The sequence below is a fragment of the Cynoglossus semilaevis genome, chromosome 15, assembly GCF_000523025.1.
Source record: "Cynoglossus semilaevis isolate Cse_v1.0 chromosome 15, Cse_v1.0, whole genome shotgun sequence".
Classification (NCBI taxonomy): Eukaryota; Metazoa; Chordata; class Actinopteri; order Pleuronectiformes; family Cynoglossidae; genus Cynoglossus; species Cynoglossus semilaevis.
Window position 1 is genome coordinate 10,338,639 of NC_024321.1, and position 17,210 is coordinate 10,355,848.

At 38.2% G+C, this 17,210-nt stretch overlaps 2 protein-coding genes across 11 annotated transcripts in view; both read right to left on the reverse strand.

The window, feature by feature from the left end:
- Positions 1-1,720: 1,720 nt before the first annotated feature.
- On the reverse strand, positions 1,721-15,053 carry stx3b (syntaxin 3b). 9 transcript variants are annotated; one of them, XR_003051882.1, is made up of 15 exons: positions 14,628-15,042; positions 9,839-9,913; positions 9,644-9,743; positions 9,014-9,088; positions 8,842-8,912; positions 8,495-8,603; positions 8,290-8,363; positions 7,609-7,743; positions 6,625-6,735; positions 5,408-5,526; positions 4,711-5,093; positions 2,896-3,018; positions 2,441-2,536; positions 1,834-1,924; positions 1,721-1,740 (listed from the first exon to the last, which is right to left on the reverse strand). XR_003051882.1 is itself a non-coding variant. In XM_008327033.3 (11 exons), exons 1-10 carry the CDS (start codon positions 14,655-14,657, stop codon positions 5,437-5,439), a joined length of 870 nt encoding a protein of 289 aa, XP_008325255.1. In that variant the 5' UTR covers positions 14,658-15,042; the 3' UTR covers positions 3,931-5,093; positions 5,408-5,436. The 9 variants fall into 9 exon arrangements, 3 of the variants coding, with proteins under 3 accessions (XP_008325255.1, XP_024918700.1, XP_008325256.1); XR_522744.3 differs by having other exon boundaries at positions 2,441-2,777; XR_003051881.1 differs by having other exon boundaries at positions 2,637-3,018.
- Positions 15,054-16,000: 947 nt separating this feature from the next.
- ran (RAN, member RAS oncogene family) overlaps positions 16,001-17,210 on the reverse strand; it is a 3,355-nt gene continuing 2,145 nt past the window's right edge. For both annotated transcript variants that reach the window (XM_008327037.3, XM_008327036.3), the window contains exons 4-7: positions 17,024-17,149; positions 16,730-16,917; positions 16,460-16,630; positions 16,001-16,364 (exon numbers count right to left, since the gene is read on the reverse strand). In XM_008327037.3, coding sequence (XP_008325259.1) covers positions 16,320-16,364; positions 16,460-16,630; positions 16,730-16,917; positions 17,024-17,149 — 530 coding nt within the window. In that variant the 3' untranslated portion in view covers positions 16,001-16,319. The remainder of the gene's footprint in view (positions 16,365-16,459; positions 16,631-16,729; positions 16,918-17,023; positions 17,150-17,210) is intronic.

The window sequence follows — 17,210 nt, forward strand, 5'->3', positions numbered from 1 at the left end:
TATAATATAATATAATATAATATAATATAATATAATAACATAATATGCTTCATTTCCTTTTTTAGTTCCAGCACTCATTTGCATGCAAGATGAATCAAGATACTATACTGATATGCAAACATCTATGTATATTCAAATTTGTCCAAATTATTATTTACTTGTCAGGTTAATTGGTTGTTTATAGATTTTATAATATTTCATATGAAACACCATTTATATTTGATATTGTCTATTATTTGCTTTAAATACATTTATTTTTGCTCCTATGTTTCGTCACGTTGTCCTTAACTATTTTAAATATTCAGTGAGGTAAATAAATTAGAATTCTTTAACCCTTGTGTGGGTAATCGTGGTTCTAATACACGATGAAATTAAAAATATTTACGCTTCCTCAATTTAAGGAGAAGCAAAAACGAGCGTATCCCTGACCAAGGCTCACCCACTGTGTGTGGGCGGGGTTAAGAAGCAGAATGCGATGGAATCAGGTCAGAAGTGTTTCTCACGTCACAGGCGTATACACCAGGCAGACAGTGGTTACGGACGGCAGTAAAGCAAAGCTTTAGTGATGTAATGCAGGAAAGGGTCAGTCGTTCCGTCAGTTAATGCGTGTGCACTGTAGTAGCAGTAGAGAAAAAAAAAACACCAGTGATCTTGTGCAGAAGTCGTTTATTACATAACAGACCTTACTGGATCTAGACGTAAGAGACAAAATCATCACATTTTATAAATCATACAGTGTCATTGTTTTAAAGTGTATCACACGAATTTCAATGCAGAGCAAATTTTATTTTAACAGCATCTTTGAACGTAAGATCGTGATTTTTATAATCGTTATAAAGTTATTTCACAAAACATTAAATATTAGCGCATATCACCAATAACTATGCTACTTGTGATTCATTCCTGATTAGTACATAGTACAGGTCGTAAAGGTGGAGGAGATTAAGTACCTAGGGTCAAACATCCAAATAAATGGACAGTGCACAGAAGAGGTGGAGGCACGTGAGTGTAAAACTATGACTATAAAGGGTGATTTGCAAGAGAGGGACATTTTAGAGGAAAGGGTTATGGGAGATCTAAATGAGGTTTTTTACTGGGAGCAACAAGGATGGACAGGATTAAAAATGAGCAGATAAGAGGAACAGCTAAGGTTGAGCTATCGGCCATGTTTGCAGAAGGAAGGGAGAGGCATATTACCCAAAGTACACCTCCCTGTAGTAAAAGACACGCATTACCAACTTGGAATCCTGTGTAACTAAAAGGAACAAAAAAGAATGTGGAAGATTTAAAAAACAAAGGATCAAACAAAAAACAACACTTGTATTCATCAACAAAACTCCAGCTAGGACGTTGTCTTCAAATTCAAAAGTGAGAGAAGTATACAGTAGAACGACATCCAGAAGGCCAGAGAAACTGTATTTGACTGGATGACTAAAATCACTTAGAAAATGAGTGGAGTGAAATCCAGAACAGGGTCCATGACAAACGACCGATAATATTGTTTTCAATAATAATTTGGTTTGTAACTATTTCAAAAGCACAAACGTCACCTACAAAACAAACACACATAGTAAGACCACATTATAAAAAAGAAGGGTTGATGTAGGATAGACTGGGTCAACTGCTGTAATGTCACTTATTCCAATAATAATAATCATTTTCAAAACTGATTCCAGTAATGGTAGGATAAAATACAGGAGCAGTCCAGAAGTTTTTTTTTTCTTGAAGATTCACTTTTCCCTAGATAAGAGTGCACACACGAAGACAAAAAAAAAAGTTTAGTTGAGTCACTGGAGATTTCTGTATACATTAGACACTAGTGTAGTCGTTTACCTGTGTGAAACATTTATGAAAAGAAGCTGTAGAGATAGGAGAAGCCAACAATGCCAATGATGACACAGCACAGAGTAATCATCATCTTTTTCTGCAGAGTTAAAGAGAAAACAGTTGTCAGACCGTAGTCACACACACACACAGGAACATCACAATAATTCACACCAACAGACACAGCAGTCAAAGGAAATGACCAAGCAAAAGGAGAGTGGAGGATGAGGGAGGGTTTGGTTCTTATGTTTGTGTGTGTCAATGTAAGTGCAATGTGTAGAGATAAAAAAAAAAACAAAAAAAACTTACCTTCTTTTTTTTCACCCCTCTTTAAAATGCATGTTTTATACAGAGTGGTTAAAGTGTCATAAAAAGCACATGCATTCATCACAAATGTGTTCAAACATAGTTACACAGTTACTTTAGTGCTGACAACTATGAAAAACCTGAAGCCTGTTCTGACTAAACAGTTACTAGTAAAAAATGTCGTTGATATGCTGCTACTGTATGTTGATGTCAATGTTGTTCCTTGTTGCAGACCAGTGCATCACAGAAAAGCAGGCATAAAGAAACAAAACAAAAACAAAAAAACAACAGAAATGTAACAAGTCGAGACCTTTCCTACTGCACAGTAAATGCTTCCTTCATGCTCTGTTTGACAGGAACAAAGACTTCATCCAGTGACGGTGGCTACAATGGAGCTCGCTTTTTTCTGTTGGCCATCGGAGGAAATAATGTATACGGTTACAAAACCCATATCCAGAGAGGTTTGTACACAAAAATGTTACATGAAGAAAATGTAAATAACGTACACTGGTTTCCTCTTACAGTCATGCAGCGGGTTCATAGTTCACTCTAAATTGATCATGCATGTCTGAGCTACAGTATACAGTATGTAAGTATACAGGCTGTATATAAGGCCTTGTGGATTGGTTCCAGCTCCCCCCACGACCCTAAAAATATTTGAGCTTTAGATGATGAATGAAAGTTGAGCAATGAACTGGCAGAGGAACAAAGAAATACTTCATTTAGAATGTAGACACAGCAACTCTAGTAACTGAAGACACTAACCTAAGGGGTTGCAGCTTGAGTGTTATTGTTACACTGTAATAGATCTGAGCTTCTCTGCAGTCTTTGGTGACTGTTGACTGGTCCTCCTCCTCAGGATGCATGTGTTACTTTGTTTCTGAAACTCTGCCAGATTAAAAAAAAGTTTATTTGAACTATAAAATTATGTACAGCATTATTATTAGTGTTTGTTTTGGGATCCAGGAAGTGTCAAAACTTCTGATAACAGCATTCTATTTTTTACTGTGCAATTTTTTTTAGATTGGTTAGATCAGGCATGGGCAAACTAAGGCCCGGGGGCCGGATGCGTCCCGTTCAACTAATTAATACGGCCCGCCAAACTTTTCCAAATTATATAATTTATTTATATTATTATTATACTGCTGCCTTTCTGCTGTAATACCCATGTTTCCCTAATAGATGGTGTAGAAAATGATAAAAGCATTTTAGCCTTTATGCAGGACTTTTACATGTCATTTATCTTAGTTCACATGAACACTCCATCTATCTGCTCCTGACTCGGCCCCCCGTTCAATTCTAGGACAATTTTGGCCCACAAGTCAAAAAGTTTGCCCACACCTGGGTTGGATGATTATTTCTATACAAAACACAAAAACATGAAGGCACGTATTATTTGAAACACTTCGTACTGAATGCCAAATTATAAGGTACGTATGTTCACCCCATAAAACACCATTTTATTCACTAAGTGTACAGCATAGGCTCCACCTGTTCATCGGTTTGTCATTAAGCTGACAAACATTAAAGACACCTAGTGGACAGAGTGTAAAACAACTATAAAGTATGTATTGATGGAAGGAGGATCTCTACTGTTTCATTTATTATTTGTCTGTCAAATGTTGAGGCAGATGCACCTCCTAACACCAGTTTCCAAATAAACAAATATTTGACCATTCATAATAAACAAACAAGAAAATATCATTTATCACCTGTCGTCATCTAACGTGTTTAAAGTCGAATTTCAAAGAGAAGTGAACAGAAGCCAACTGTACACAACAAAGATAAAGAGCCAGCAGCTGGAGACCGACACTTCCTCCTGTGGGTGTGACTTTATTAGCAACACTTCATTAAACTATACAATAAATACATAAACCACTTAGACATTTATATTTTCTATCTGCTTCTGTCTAGCATTACAACATATTCTTTCATATATATTTTTCTTTGTTTTTTGGGTAATAATTTTCCACTGTGTAAACAATCGCTCCTGTTTGTACAGTATGCTCATTGTAGCTTCAAAGAATATTAGTCTTCATTAACTTAAAGCCACAGTGATGGAGCGTCTTGAAAATTCATAGGTGAGCTCACCGATCCTCCTCAAGGTAAATAAGCATAATAAAGGTCACATACGCAAAATATAATACTATTATTTACATAATTTTGATTACAGTTATGTCTTTTTTTTTACATGCAAAAGTGCTGAAAGTCCAAGTCAAGATAACAGAACAATGTGACAGTGAGCATATAGTCGCTAGCTTTACAATCATTAATGTGTCAAGGCTCATAAAGGAGAAAGAAATTAACTCTAGAGAGGTCATGTGCTTTGACAAAAACCTATTGGAAATGACATAAAAACACACTTCACTAAAACAAACACTTCCTGGTGGGTTCTTTGGCAATGGATGCAGAACAATGAAATGTTTAGTGACACTAGTGAAATTAAGATGAAATTATTTTTCACTTCCCTTTTCACCCCTGCACACCACAGGTGTAGTAGCTACAGTATCATTTCCTCATCAAAAGTTGAACATCCCCCAAACTGCCCCCAGTCATAGAGGAAGGATATCACCAACTCACACAGCACAGAAGAGAAGGCAGGGGCGGAAGATGATTGGCTGAAGGGGTTCACAGGTTTTTTTGAAGATTCAGTCTGTTTTGCTTTCGTTCACGTCAAAATGTAACGTGATGCCGTTCTGTGCAGATTTAAAAAACAATTAAAGTAGCTTTGATTTAATGGTTTATACAAACAGTTTGTGGATGAAATGTGATCACGTCCCTCTGAAGGACCCCGAAATGAAACTTTTCTTTGTTGGGTCAACTGATGGACAGGAAAGTGGAGTGATGGCGAATGAGTCAGTAATGGTTCTAACAATGAGGTCCATTCAAAAAAGAAATGTGAAGATGAAGATGAGGAGTGTGACCAGAGCCATGGCACGGGCTGCACCACAGCAGGTCAACTTCTACAGAGAGATGGAAACACAAAGAAAATGACGGTTATGTTCCTGTAACACTGAGGAGACATGAGTCAAGTCAAAAAATAAAAATAAAGTAAACAAACATTGGTCTAAACCATGTCTGACTAATTCATCACCTGTGGGGTTGGTTTGTTTAGTAGTTAAGTAACCTGAGGTGACTCATGTGAAGAACCACACCCCAGAAAAAAACATACAAAACAATATAAACACACCCGGCCGACACTCGCAGCCAATAGAGCGAACTGACACAAACAGAGACAACAGTTGTTGTTGTTGTTTTTTACTTCGAAGTTACTCACCCTGAGACTCCTCCCACTCAGACAGTTCATCAGCTTTTCTGTAGCCCAACTGATAAACCGATAATAAGAGCTAGAACAGCCAGCAACACCGCCACGACCACTGCTAATATGATCATTTTCTGTTGGGAATAACCAACACAACATGTTTACCACCTTGGCACAACTGAAACAATATTTTTTTTTGTCATATACAAATGATAAATGATAAAAAACTAAAACTAAAAACTAAATTTGCAGCAAACAGCAGAAACAGTAAAAATGAAAACAACGATTACAGCTGAAGAGAGAAGAAACAGAGAGAAGTTTCATGTCCGTCATGTATGTGGCTGTAGGAGCTGTTGGTGTTTGTTGAAGTTGGTGTGTTTTTGGTGCTGGGTGGGTCACAGTGGTTTTTAAGGGTCAGACATTCACAGACCACGTGGGTTGTATAAGACTTGGGGACACAGCCGGTAGGACAGTTGGGGGAGTGGTCACTGGCAACAAGGTTAAATTCTCTACACTGTCAGTCAGATTTCTCAAAAGCATTTACAATTTTTATAAAGCTTCAAAACACTCACTCGCATTGATAACACGAACAGGCGACAGATATAAAAAAAAGTTTGACACATCTACGTCTTTGCTGAGATGCAAAATAACGAAGGAATTTCTCTTGAAAAGTTCTGCACGAGTTCAGCAATGACAAGAGCTACAAACCAAATCAAGCCAATCCTGAGACTCAAAGTTTAGACATTTTCTGTCTTTGCTTTTTGTGTACTAAAACTACTCTTTCCTATGTTTAGCCCGCTAATATTGGGTTCATCACTACACATGTTTAGGAAAAAATATTTTGCTTTTGAGAAACCAGACGGCTGCTGTTGTTCATCGTCACTCACACGTCGAGCCTCTTGCTGAAACTTTGCAGCTTTTTTAGTATCTGCTACGGCCCTCTCCACAAAGCCCACTGACTGGTCCATGTTGCTTTCAATCCTGTCAATCATTCCACCCTAATGAGGTGCATGGTGATGTGAAGTAACGGAGATAGTAACAGGAGATGGATCGAGTTAGGAGTTAGACAAAGAAAGAAAGAACACAGAAGAGCAGAAGAGCAGAAGGGCAGGACTGATCCCAGAACACAGAAGAGCAGAAGGGCAGGACTGATCCCACAGGCAGTGTCAGACGGTGTCTGAGGCAGAAGTGAGAAAAGCAGAATGAAGCAGCGCATCGTTTAACAACTTTACCTTTCGTGCTTTGGTCTGATACCTGACAGCCTTTTTGGTCTGTTCCTCAGCGACCATTATGTGGTCCACTGACTTGGAAACATTTTGCTCTATGTTGTCTACTATGTCGCCCTGAAAAACACACAACATGTCCAGTGAGACACAGTAAAAACATGACAAAAATATTTACACATAAAATTCAGTATTATAAAAACATTATTTAAACAATTGCCTCCATTTAAATGGTTGTTAATGTAAGTGGTTCTTGTGACCTAAAGGTTGCAAAACTGGCCCAAGGGTGGAAATAGTTTCATGCATTTAACCCATCTATGACACACTCCACTGACTAACACTGGACACAGAAGAGGAGAGACCTTTTATACACCTGGGAGTTGGGGGAGTTAATTAATGCACCAAACCCCTGCCACTGTCAAGATGTGAACTGGTATTCGTCCTCCGATTACAGATCCACATCCTGTAACCTTTTGGTAACTGCCTAGCCATGGTGATTATGAGTGAAACATATTGTATAAAACTTGATCAGTGCAACGGCCCTTACCTCAAACAAGCCTTTCCCTCAGAAAGCGTGGTACAAGCAGCAAGAAATATGTAGTTATACATATGCACACACACACACACAGACTGATCAACAACGACTTCACTGAAATCTAGTGTCTAATGATGCAACATTCATATGTCTTACTAAATGGTGATCCCATTATTGTTGAGTGATGAGGCAGAAGAAAGCACAGAGATGAAATGGAAAGACATGGCGCTGAAACCAACAAGACACAGAGAGACAGGTGCAGGGTTATGGTCAGTGACAGGAAGTGGAAATAAAGTCAAGTAAAAAAAAGACTAATAAAACGACAACTGTCAATAGAAGAGAGAAGAGGAGGTGGTTTGTGTAAAAAGTGAATAATGAATGAAGTTGACGACGGGTCTCTGATGTAGCTGATGAAGTTGAAGAGATGATGAAATGACCAGAAGCGCAGAAGGGCGTACCTGACTCTCCACCAGCATGGCGATGTCCACAAACATGTCGTGCAGCTCCTTGATGCTACTTTCCAAACGGACAATGTCTTTGTGTCTGGACTCGATCTCATTCAGGGCTTGTTTGGAGATTCCGGAGTCAACGATCTGCAGTGAAGGGAGGTAAATGCCATGACAAACACTTCGACACTACATATCAGTCTCGCTGTCACACATGTCATGTCTCTGGTGTTTTCTGAACAGTACTGGCATGGTAGGATGACAGTTGGATTAGTTTGCATTTTTCTTTAAATAACTCCAAAGTAGATAAAAGGACCAACTGTGTACAGGAAACACATTAGTTGTTTCCTCTAAGAACACAGTGAGAATAAAAGCAGATCAACTTCAAGAAGTTGATTAAATAAATACATGTGGCTGGAAACGTAAATGATGGGAGCAGTTTATGCCAATAAATATTTTTTAATATTTAAATAAACTGCGGAATTAAATGACATACCATTGTTGTTGCTAGTTGTTTAAAATGTTCCTTAACCCTGACCAACATACAGATTAATTTAAAACTGCTCTAAAGTATTTGTTTTCTTGTTTTTTTTTCTCCAAATAAATACACGAACTGTTTGTTATTCCTCGGGCGACCACATGTTGAAGACAGCGTTCTGTCTCTATACAAGGTCTACAGACACAATGACTTACACCAGCTGTAAACACAGCAGCGTTGCCACTCTCCAGCATCTCCTCCAATTCTTCATCAGTGGTTGCTTTTCCAGCTGGACCAAAAGAAGAAGAGCAGAGAGGAGAGGAGAGGAAGAGAAGAGTGGTTGAAGACTAAGTTGATGACAAAGATAATTCTAGGGACTCATCACATGACATTACGTGTGTGTGAATAAGTGTAACTCACTAATTTCTAGCTGCCTTTGAATACGTCCTTTACTCCTCTCCCTGAAGTCCACCTGAGCTTCATTATACTTCGTCATTACTTCCACAAACTTTCTGGAAAGCACTGCATGCTGGGAGATGACAGGAAGAAGATAGCGCTTAGTCAACAGTGACGTTGGAACCTGTCATCTGTGCATGATAAACTTGTTTCCACTTTTGCCGTGACAGATGACACGTGACAGTGGTTTTTGTGTTACGTATTTAACACTGATAAACAAATAAAAAGTATTTTAATGCTGCATTTACATACAAACAGAACCCTTCAAAAATGGGACTATTTGAGGGTAACTTCAGATTCACATCATTTACCTGTGATTTACGTATCCGCATGTCAGCTGACACCCTCTCCTGCTCCTCTGACTCTAGAGACCTCTCAATGGCTGAAACCAAAACAACACACACAGATACAGTGCAGATATTCAGTGCATTTTCCTGTTCCAACTGGCAGTAAAACACAGTATGTATCCATCAGGTGTCTTACTCTTCAGTTTGTTTCTAGCATTGTTGGCCATCTTCTTAATGTCATTGGTGATTCCCTCCAAGTTGTCCTGTGTCTCTGAAAAAGGAGGACAAGTGAGGATAAACAGCCAAGAATAAACGACATATTTTCAACAATGCTTTGCAAAAATCCGAGTCCAATTTCAACAAACTCCAGCTTGTAATAAAAAAAAAACAGAAAACAAATATTAACTGTGCAAATACATGGCCATGAATGGAAGTTCACCGAGAAACGATTGACGTCACAAACTGAGTCATTTCTAAGGCTGTGTTTAAGTTGAACTCTGTGAGAACAGCTGGGAGCTGTATGTAAATAAGCTGCATTCAAATACGTTTTTTTTCCTTTGTCCACCTCACTGGGTCACTCAGTGTTCACGGCCTGTTAACTACTTTCAGAAAGGTCCAGACATGGACAGGTAAAGTGTATCTCTTCTTACCCTGATTGTTTTTCAGAACTTTCGGTTGAAAAGCTTTTGTGATTTACTCAGTTACACATTTACTCAGTTTTGCATTTGGCACATTCAAACATTTTTTTCAGTAAGTGTAGAAAATTTCCAAAACAGAAACCTAATGGGGAACTAGAGGAGAAAAAAGAAGTGGTAAAGAGCCTTACTCTGATCTGATGTAGGAGCAGAGAGGATGACCGAGTAGAGCTTTTTGACTTCTGCAACATTGTCATCAATTTTGTCAATACTGTTCCTAATGTCTTCAATCTGAAATACACACAGACATTTGACACAACAGCTGAAATTACTCAAGAACAGAGTCTTCAATGAAGCTGAAGCAGTGACGGTACAGAGGCACTCACCTGAGAGAAGAAGTCATCCATGAAGGCTGCGTTGTCCATAGCGATCTCCACCTCGTCGTCATCATGGTCACACGTCTGAAGGAACATAAGGTGAAGATTGAATCAGAATAATCACCAGAAGGTCCAGCTGTCTGATCGGAGAACGTGTGAAGGGAGGCAGGGCGTGCGGGCGGTTTCTGTGAAGCTTACAGTATGAGGCAGTGCAGGATTAAAGGTTTAAGCCAAGGTCAGACTTGTTTCTGCTTGATCTGACAGACGTGAGAGGGGTCGGTGTCAAATGACTTGAAAATGGATTGTTTCAGCGTTTGAGAAGGTGAATGACTACAACAAAACATCTGACACAGTCAGACCCACCTGCTGACAGAAATGTCTAAAATTCATTATTTTCTAATGCCTCAGTTCAATTAAATTTACCAGCTGAAAAAATATGTTGGTCATGGTTTTTGCATAAAACAAGTTCTCTGCAAAAAAAGAAACTGTGTACTGTGTCAATAACAACCACCCAACCAGAGATCAACCAAACTAACCTGAGGCTAAACCATGTTTATAGTCAAACCTGCCCGTGTACAGAACACTGAGGAGCTGCCTGGTGACTTTTGTGTTGCACTTTGAACATCATTTTTAAAGCCTAATAATGAGTTTTTTTCCTGGTTTTTAATGTAGAACAAAACTTTTATTGTATTTTATGTTGTGTGGAAGCACAACATCAAAGTTTCTTATCTATATCACAATGTTTTTCATATCAGTGAAAATATCAGACCAGCCAAGAGAGGATTAAATACTGAAGTAACCCAAAGGTCCTATATGTTGTTGTAACATTAGATACGTTAGTGACAAAAAATGTTTTTTATAATTAATTAGTCATTAGAAGCGTAAAAACACCAAACTCTAAAGCAGTTTTATCAACATGAGGATTGTGGGCCATATCCGGAACACAACTATATTCCCCCAATATAAAAGCCACTGAAAAAACCAACAACTGATATAACTATCCCACCCTCAAGAATAGTGACCCCTTCTCTAAAAGAAACAACTTAATTATTTCTGTTTTTCAGGCTATTTAGGGAAGAAATTCAGTATTTCATGGATATATTGTATGTTTAGGCTGCACATCCTGTAATTCTGCTTTGATATACTACATATTTACAACATGTTTGAATTTAGATAAAAGGCTGTTATAATTACTTTTTTTTAAGTGCAGTATGTCACATAAACCACAAGTAAAGACTTAAATTTCTTCAGCCAAATAAATCCGTCAGAGAGCTTCACTTTGCTCAGTCATAAATTACAGTTAGCACAGTGTACACAGCACTCAGCACAAGTTTAGTGGTGATTATTTACATGGTTCAGAACCTTGACCAGGTTCAATAACCCCAACCTGCTTTCAGCTGACTTCAAGAAACCACAGCTATTGTGCAGTGTAAACACGTCATAATAATGTGTTGGGGGGAAGGGAAGAAGACAATGATGAAGAGATTTACTCCCTGGGGTTTAAAGACTTGTCCCATAAACTAACGCCCAGGTAGATTTCCTGACACAGTGATGTCTAACGAAGATTCTCGTCACATTTTTTTAAAGGGACAACGGGATTCAAACATCTTCCCTCTGCCTTCTCATCTCCTCAATAAATTATGACTTTCAAATGATTACAATTATACCTAAAAAGACCACAAGCTAGTTTTGGATTGAACACGATTATTCATGATAAATCGTGATCTCAAAAGTACAATGGAATTATTATTGGTGTTACCATCAATACAAACCATTGTGGCTAAACAGCTACACGCTCCACGGCAGATATATACTTTGTGTAACAACTTTGAGACTGACTGAAAAGGAAAAGTACAAAATTCCCAAAAGTCCTTAAAAAAAGATTTTTAAACTTAATCGAAAAGGAAACATCATATTGTTTCCTTTTATTATTTACTAGTTTATTTTTACTTGAGAAAAATGAGTAAATAGATTGGAGGGAAATTTTAACAGTGTGAGAAAAAGGATGCCGAGCGCTGCAGCATACTGGATTATTCTATCAAAAGACATTCCAACATCAACAGAAATCCTCCATCACTGATCATTAAAATATAGTGTAAATACATTGGACAACATTGTGATAACTTGATGTAAAGAAAGACAAGACCAATTTAGCTAGTTTTGCGTGATAAAATTGTTAGCATACAATACACTTTTAATTGCACTTCTCTGCACACAAAGCACCATGCATCATGTGACACGATTACCTTCAATAAGGCAGTGAACAAACAGAGGTTTCACTGTGCAGCAGATAAGAGTGACCCTAAGCCTCAGTCAACAAGACGACTGTCTCTATAACTAACACTTGACACGCAGTTTCGCACCAGCTAACACAGTTTTCAATTGCACTTTCTGGGAAAGTCCGATTGTAACAAAAAACAGAGTGAATAAACCCAGAAATGAGAAAAAAAACATTAATGTGTTAAAAAAAAAAACTCAAAATTGTTTTAAAACCAGCCGTTAATCACCTGCAACTCCACTGTGTTTGAATCGACACTGAGATCAAACCTACAGTACAATGACTCATCTCACCTACAAAACTAAACACATACAAGTACCAACCCCGTCACTTCCTTATCACAGGAAGTACATCATTCAGTCACCTCAACAAAACGGAGAGCAGATAGACTGGCAGACTTTGACACTGACTAACATAAGGCACATGACAGTCTGCAACTTTGGTGAAGGGCTGAAGTATGATGTAAATTAAATTACTGTGCAGACTTTTACAGTGATTTGTATATAAGCTAACTTTTCCTTAAATTCTTTAAAAAAACACTATAAGAGATAGAGTTTTAAACTTTCAGAATTTTACCAAAAGAACTCAACAATTGTGGACATATCTAAATATTTGACAGTTTGAGTGTACTTTTTATAGAATAGCAACCATTCATTAATATTATTGTGGTCATAATAACAATAAGTTATAAATCTGACAGTGGATGTAAAAACTGTGTTGTGGGCCCATGATAGAGCAGCTACTCTTTTAATAATACATCCGCGGTTAAAACAGGAGCAACTGACTCAGTGTGGATAAATGAGAAGCTCCACTTGACAGAGGACAGTCACACAGGCCTGTAGTGATCTCACTAAAGCAGAGAGGATGTGGCTTTTGCACAAGTCAGGGTTGAAAACAAAGTGAGAACAAATGAAGGCTGAGTAACAGAAAATTTATATTCATTTTTCACTTCATTTTTTGAGCTAAACTTTTTTTTAATATAATATGACAAAGTAATTTAGTGAATCGTGTTTAAACTGACCCCAGCTCAGATCCTGTTGTTCTACGTGTATCCTGGTTTTGTTGAAACATTCCACAAGGTTTTTCAGGTCTACAATACTATTGGTCAGGAGATGTTATTAAGCTAAAACATGAATATCTGTAAACAATTCAATATATGTGCTAATGTTATACCATACAGCCATAACCTTTACCATTTGAACAAGAAAAACAACAAGATAATGAAAGAGGTGCTGAAATGTATTTTAATTAAAAAAAAAAGTAAAAGCATTAAGGTGCAGTGATTTCAGCAGAGTTACTCATGAGGTAGGTTTTAAAAAAAAATCATTGTAAGGTGAGTCTGACCTCTTGAGCTGCATCACTTCCTATTTGCACTCTTATGTTTTTGAAAAGGAGCCAGCTGTGGCAGGGTCAAATATTTGGTTACTAGTACCTAGTAACTATAGCAACACAACACATCTCAACTTGGGATAGACTATCAATGTCTTACCCTAAACAGGCAGCAAGAGTGCAAACTGTGACCAAGGTAGTTTTGATTAAAAGGCTGCTTTGTTGTTTGAGGTTTTTCTTTGCTGTTCTCTGTGTGCAGTAACATATCCTGACAATCTGTCAAAAATACAACTATTCTGGCCATGTGACAGTGTCATTATCTGGATTTATTTTTTTGCCCAAAAAACCCCCACAGACTTCCCTAATTTAGCCAGAACATTGTCCAGAAAAACACAATACCTTCAATTCATCTATCATTAATACTCTAATGTTTACACTTACTACTAATATAATTGTTATATTGACACATGATGGAGGTGTACCATGCACTCTTTATGTCCTTTCTTTTTGACCACACAAAACAAATAAATGTCATTTAGCAACAGTACAATTGCAAAAATAATTGTATTTTCAGGACTCTAACATTTTTGGGTCACAACCCACTATTTGAGAAACACTAGTTAGTGTGATGTTTGGATCATTATTCAACTGGGTTCATAGAATGAAAAACATTGACACAATAAATTCCGTGTTTTACTTATATATATGCCCACAGATACTACTTCCTATTCTTATTGTCTTTCATTTGGTGGTACGTTAAAAATCCATATTTTTCTGTCATTCTCATAATCAGCATTAAGCCACAGTTAAATTAAATATTTGAGCGTGTAGACACGCACAGAGCAACAGCTTCATTGAAAATAGTAAGGAAATCTAATTAAAATTAAATAATAATAAAAATAACACATAGCACTGCTGCATATATAGTAATTCAAAATATTCTCTTGTTCTTGCCAATTGAATCGACCATAATTTTCCAACGAGCAGGATTACATCACGAGTTATGTCATGGCAAACGATTAAAGATAAACCGAAAACGGTCAACTGTAAAACTCGTTAGGAACAGGAACATTACAAATATGGCTTCCCTTAGTTTTTCTCTTTAGAATGTTTTTTAGCAAAGGTTATTTGAAAGTGGACAGGAAGGTGATACTATGGGAGGAAAGGGTACGTTTCCTGGACATCACTTACCGCTTTAAGTTGCTCCAATCGGTCTTTCATCTTCAGTCCTTTAACCGAACACCCACAGGGCACAGAAATATGACAAATACGTAGTATGAATGATCCGAAAACTAATCACAATCCTTGGATTCCTCAGCCAGCTGGCAGGCTAGCTGACCCAGCGCACAGCACCCGTCAGTTGAAGAAAAACTTAAACACCACAAAACTTCTAACTGTAGCGTCCGGGAACCCGAGGTTTTCTGAGAAGACGAGTCTTTTCGTTGTTTTTCCATACAATATGGCTGCTGGGTTCAAAAGCACTGTTTTTTCCCTTTTGTAAATCTCCTTGGGTAGGGGATTAAAACAACAGTTGCGTAGAGCAATATAATCTGTCCCTCCGCCGGACTCCAGTAATCATTCTAAAACGCTCTTTCAGTCTCACGCATGCGTGGACTAATCCCTGTCCTCGGGGATGACAAGCCACACCCACAGCCACCTGCACCTGTGCTGCGTTCAGATGTTATGGGAATAATTAAACTCGTTCCGAGTCCTTCTCGACTTTCAATTGTCGTTTAAGTTGGTGATAATTCTGGCTCAGCATCAACTTATGATGCCTTAAGTGAGATTGAACAACAATGACTTCAATTATTACGACTCTATCTGATTGATGGAATGAAAATATACCATTATGCATTGTGTTGATGACAAATCGAACTAGTAAGTTCACTGCCAAATTAGCTCATTACTGCTTAGCTAAACAGACCAGTAACATTAGAAACACTAATCAAAAAGAGTGCATTATTCTGACTGAACTATACTAGTTAAGATGAAATACAACATCCCAGAGGGTCTTATTTTCTCCAACATCATCGATCACAGTAACTCGTCGTGAAGCCAGTGAGGAACTCCAACAGAAAGTACATTACTGACACCTAGTGGTCATCGTTCGGATAAGCAGCCTTAAATACTGAATAAAAACTACCCCTAAAAATGTAGCATCGATTTCCCCATGTAGTGGCGCTTTGGCCCAGAGAGGCAATGTCTCTGTCATTGGTGTGGAACCCCACGGTTCACCTCCTGGACAAGTTCGAATCCCGGTTACGGCGGTTAATACCCTCCAGTGGACTCACCACCCACAGGAATGGAGACTGCTGCCGTATGGTGCAATGTGATTTGGGTGGAGACTGCTGCCCCCGCAACCTGGTAACGGATAAGCGGATGAAAATGGATGGATGGATGGATTTCCCCATGTGTCACAAAAGTTGATGCTTTGGGGTCGTTTGCCATTTTGAAGTAATTTGTTACACCACATCTTTACATGACTTTGATTACCAAGGCTTTAATGCATCTCTATTATTGTTACACTTGCAACGCACCCCCACCCTCCAAAAATAGACAACATGTTATATTGAGAATGTTTTTATTCAAAGTTTAACTCCCCATAGTGTTTCCAGTACACCATACAACAGCATTATGACAGCTGGCTAAGTGCAGTGGAGGGTACTCGGCGATGAAGACTAGCATGTTGCCATGCTAACGACAACACTAACATGGGGTGATATCACAACCACAACTTTTCCACCAATTTACTTTTTCTTAGTTCTAAAACAAACAGAAATTTTCAAAAATAAGAAAATCTGAAAAGGTATTTTAAGGTTCAGGGACAACACTCCGACATTTTGCATCAACAGTTTACAGGGACAGGGAAATTATGGGAACTGGTTAGAGGTCATCTTCGTCTTCTGGAAGTGCTGTTGCTGATGCAACCTAAAAGTAAATAATAAAATAATACAGATAAATAAACGGTTCAAATTTGTATTCTCTGCAGAAAGTACTTAATTAAGCCAAACATGTTAACTCACCTGAAGCTCTTCCTCATATTGCGCAGCAAGTTGTGGGTCCATATGGATCTCTGGGGGGGCAAGGGCAGGCATCGCCACAAATTCCAGGTTGGCATCACCAATTAACTTCCTCGCTAACCAGAGGAAAGGCTTCTCAAAGTTGTAGTTACTCTTGGCAGAAATGTCATAGTACTGGGGAAAATAACACATGTTAGATGTAATGTTCAGGCCAAACAAACTCAGTCACGAACAACTAAGTTATAAACACTTTGTGTAAACCCAGTAATTTACCTGCAAGTTCTTCTTGCGGTGAAACACAATGCTCTTGGCTTTGACTTTCCTGTCCTTAATGTCAACCTTGTTGCCACACAGGACGATGGGAATGTTTTCACAGACACGGACCAGATCACGATGCCAGCTGGGCACGTTCTTATAGGTGACTCGAGAAGTGACGTCAAACATAATGATAGCGCACTGAGCTGTAGAAGCAAAATAAAAAATTTTTTAAAAAATTAAATGTTTTGCCATAGCTTTAAATTTAATGGAAAGTCCGAAATTGTCAACACAATGTTTTTTTGGTATTACCTTGAATATAGTATCCATCTCTCAGGCCTCCAAACTTCTCCTGACCAGCTGTATCCCACACATTGTACTTAATGGCTCCTCTGTTAGTGTGGAAAACCAGGGGATGCACTTCCACTCCCAAGGTAGCTGGAAAAAGAAATGTCCAAGTTTAACATTAGAGCAACCTATAAAATAAGTGTTTCAAAGA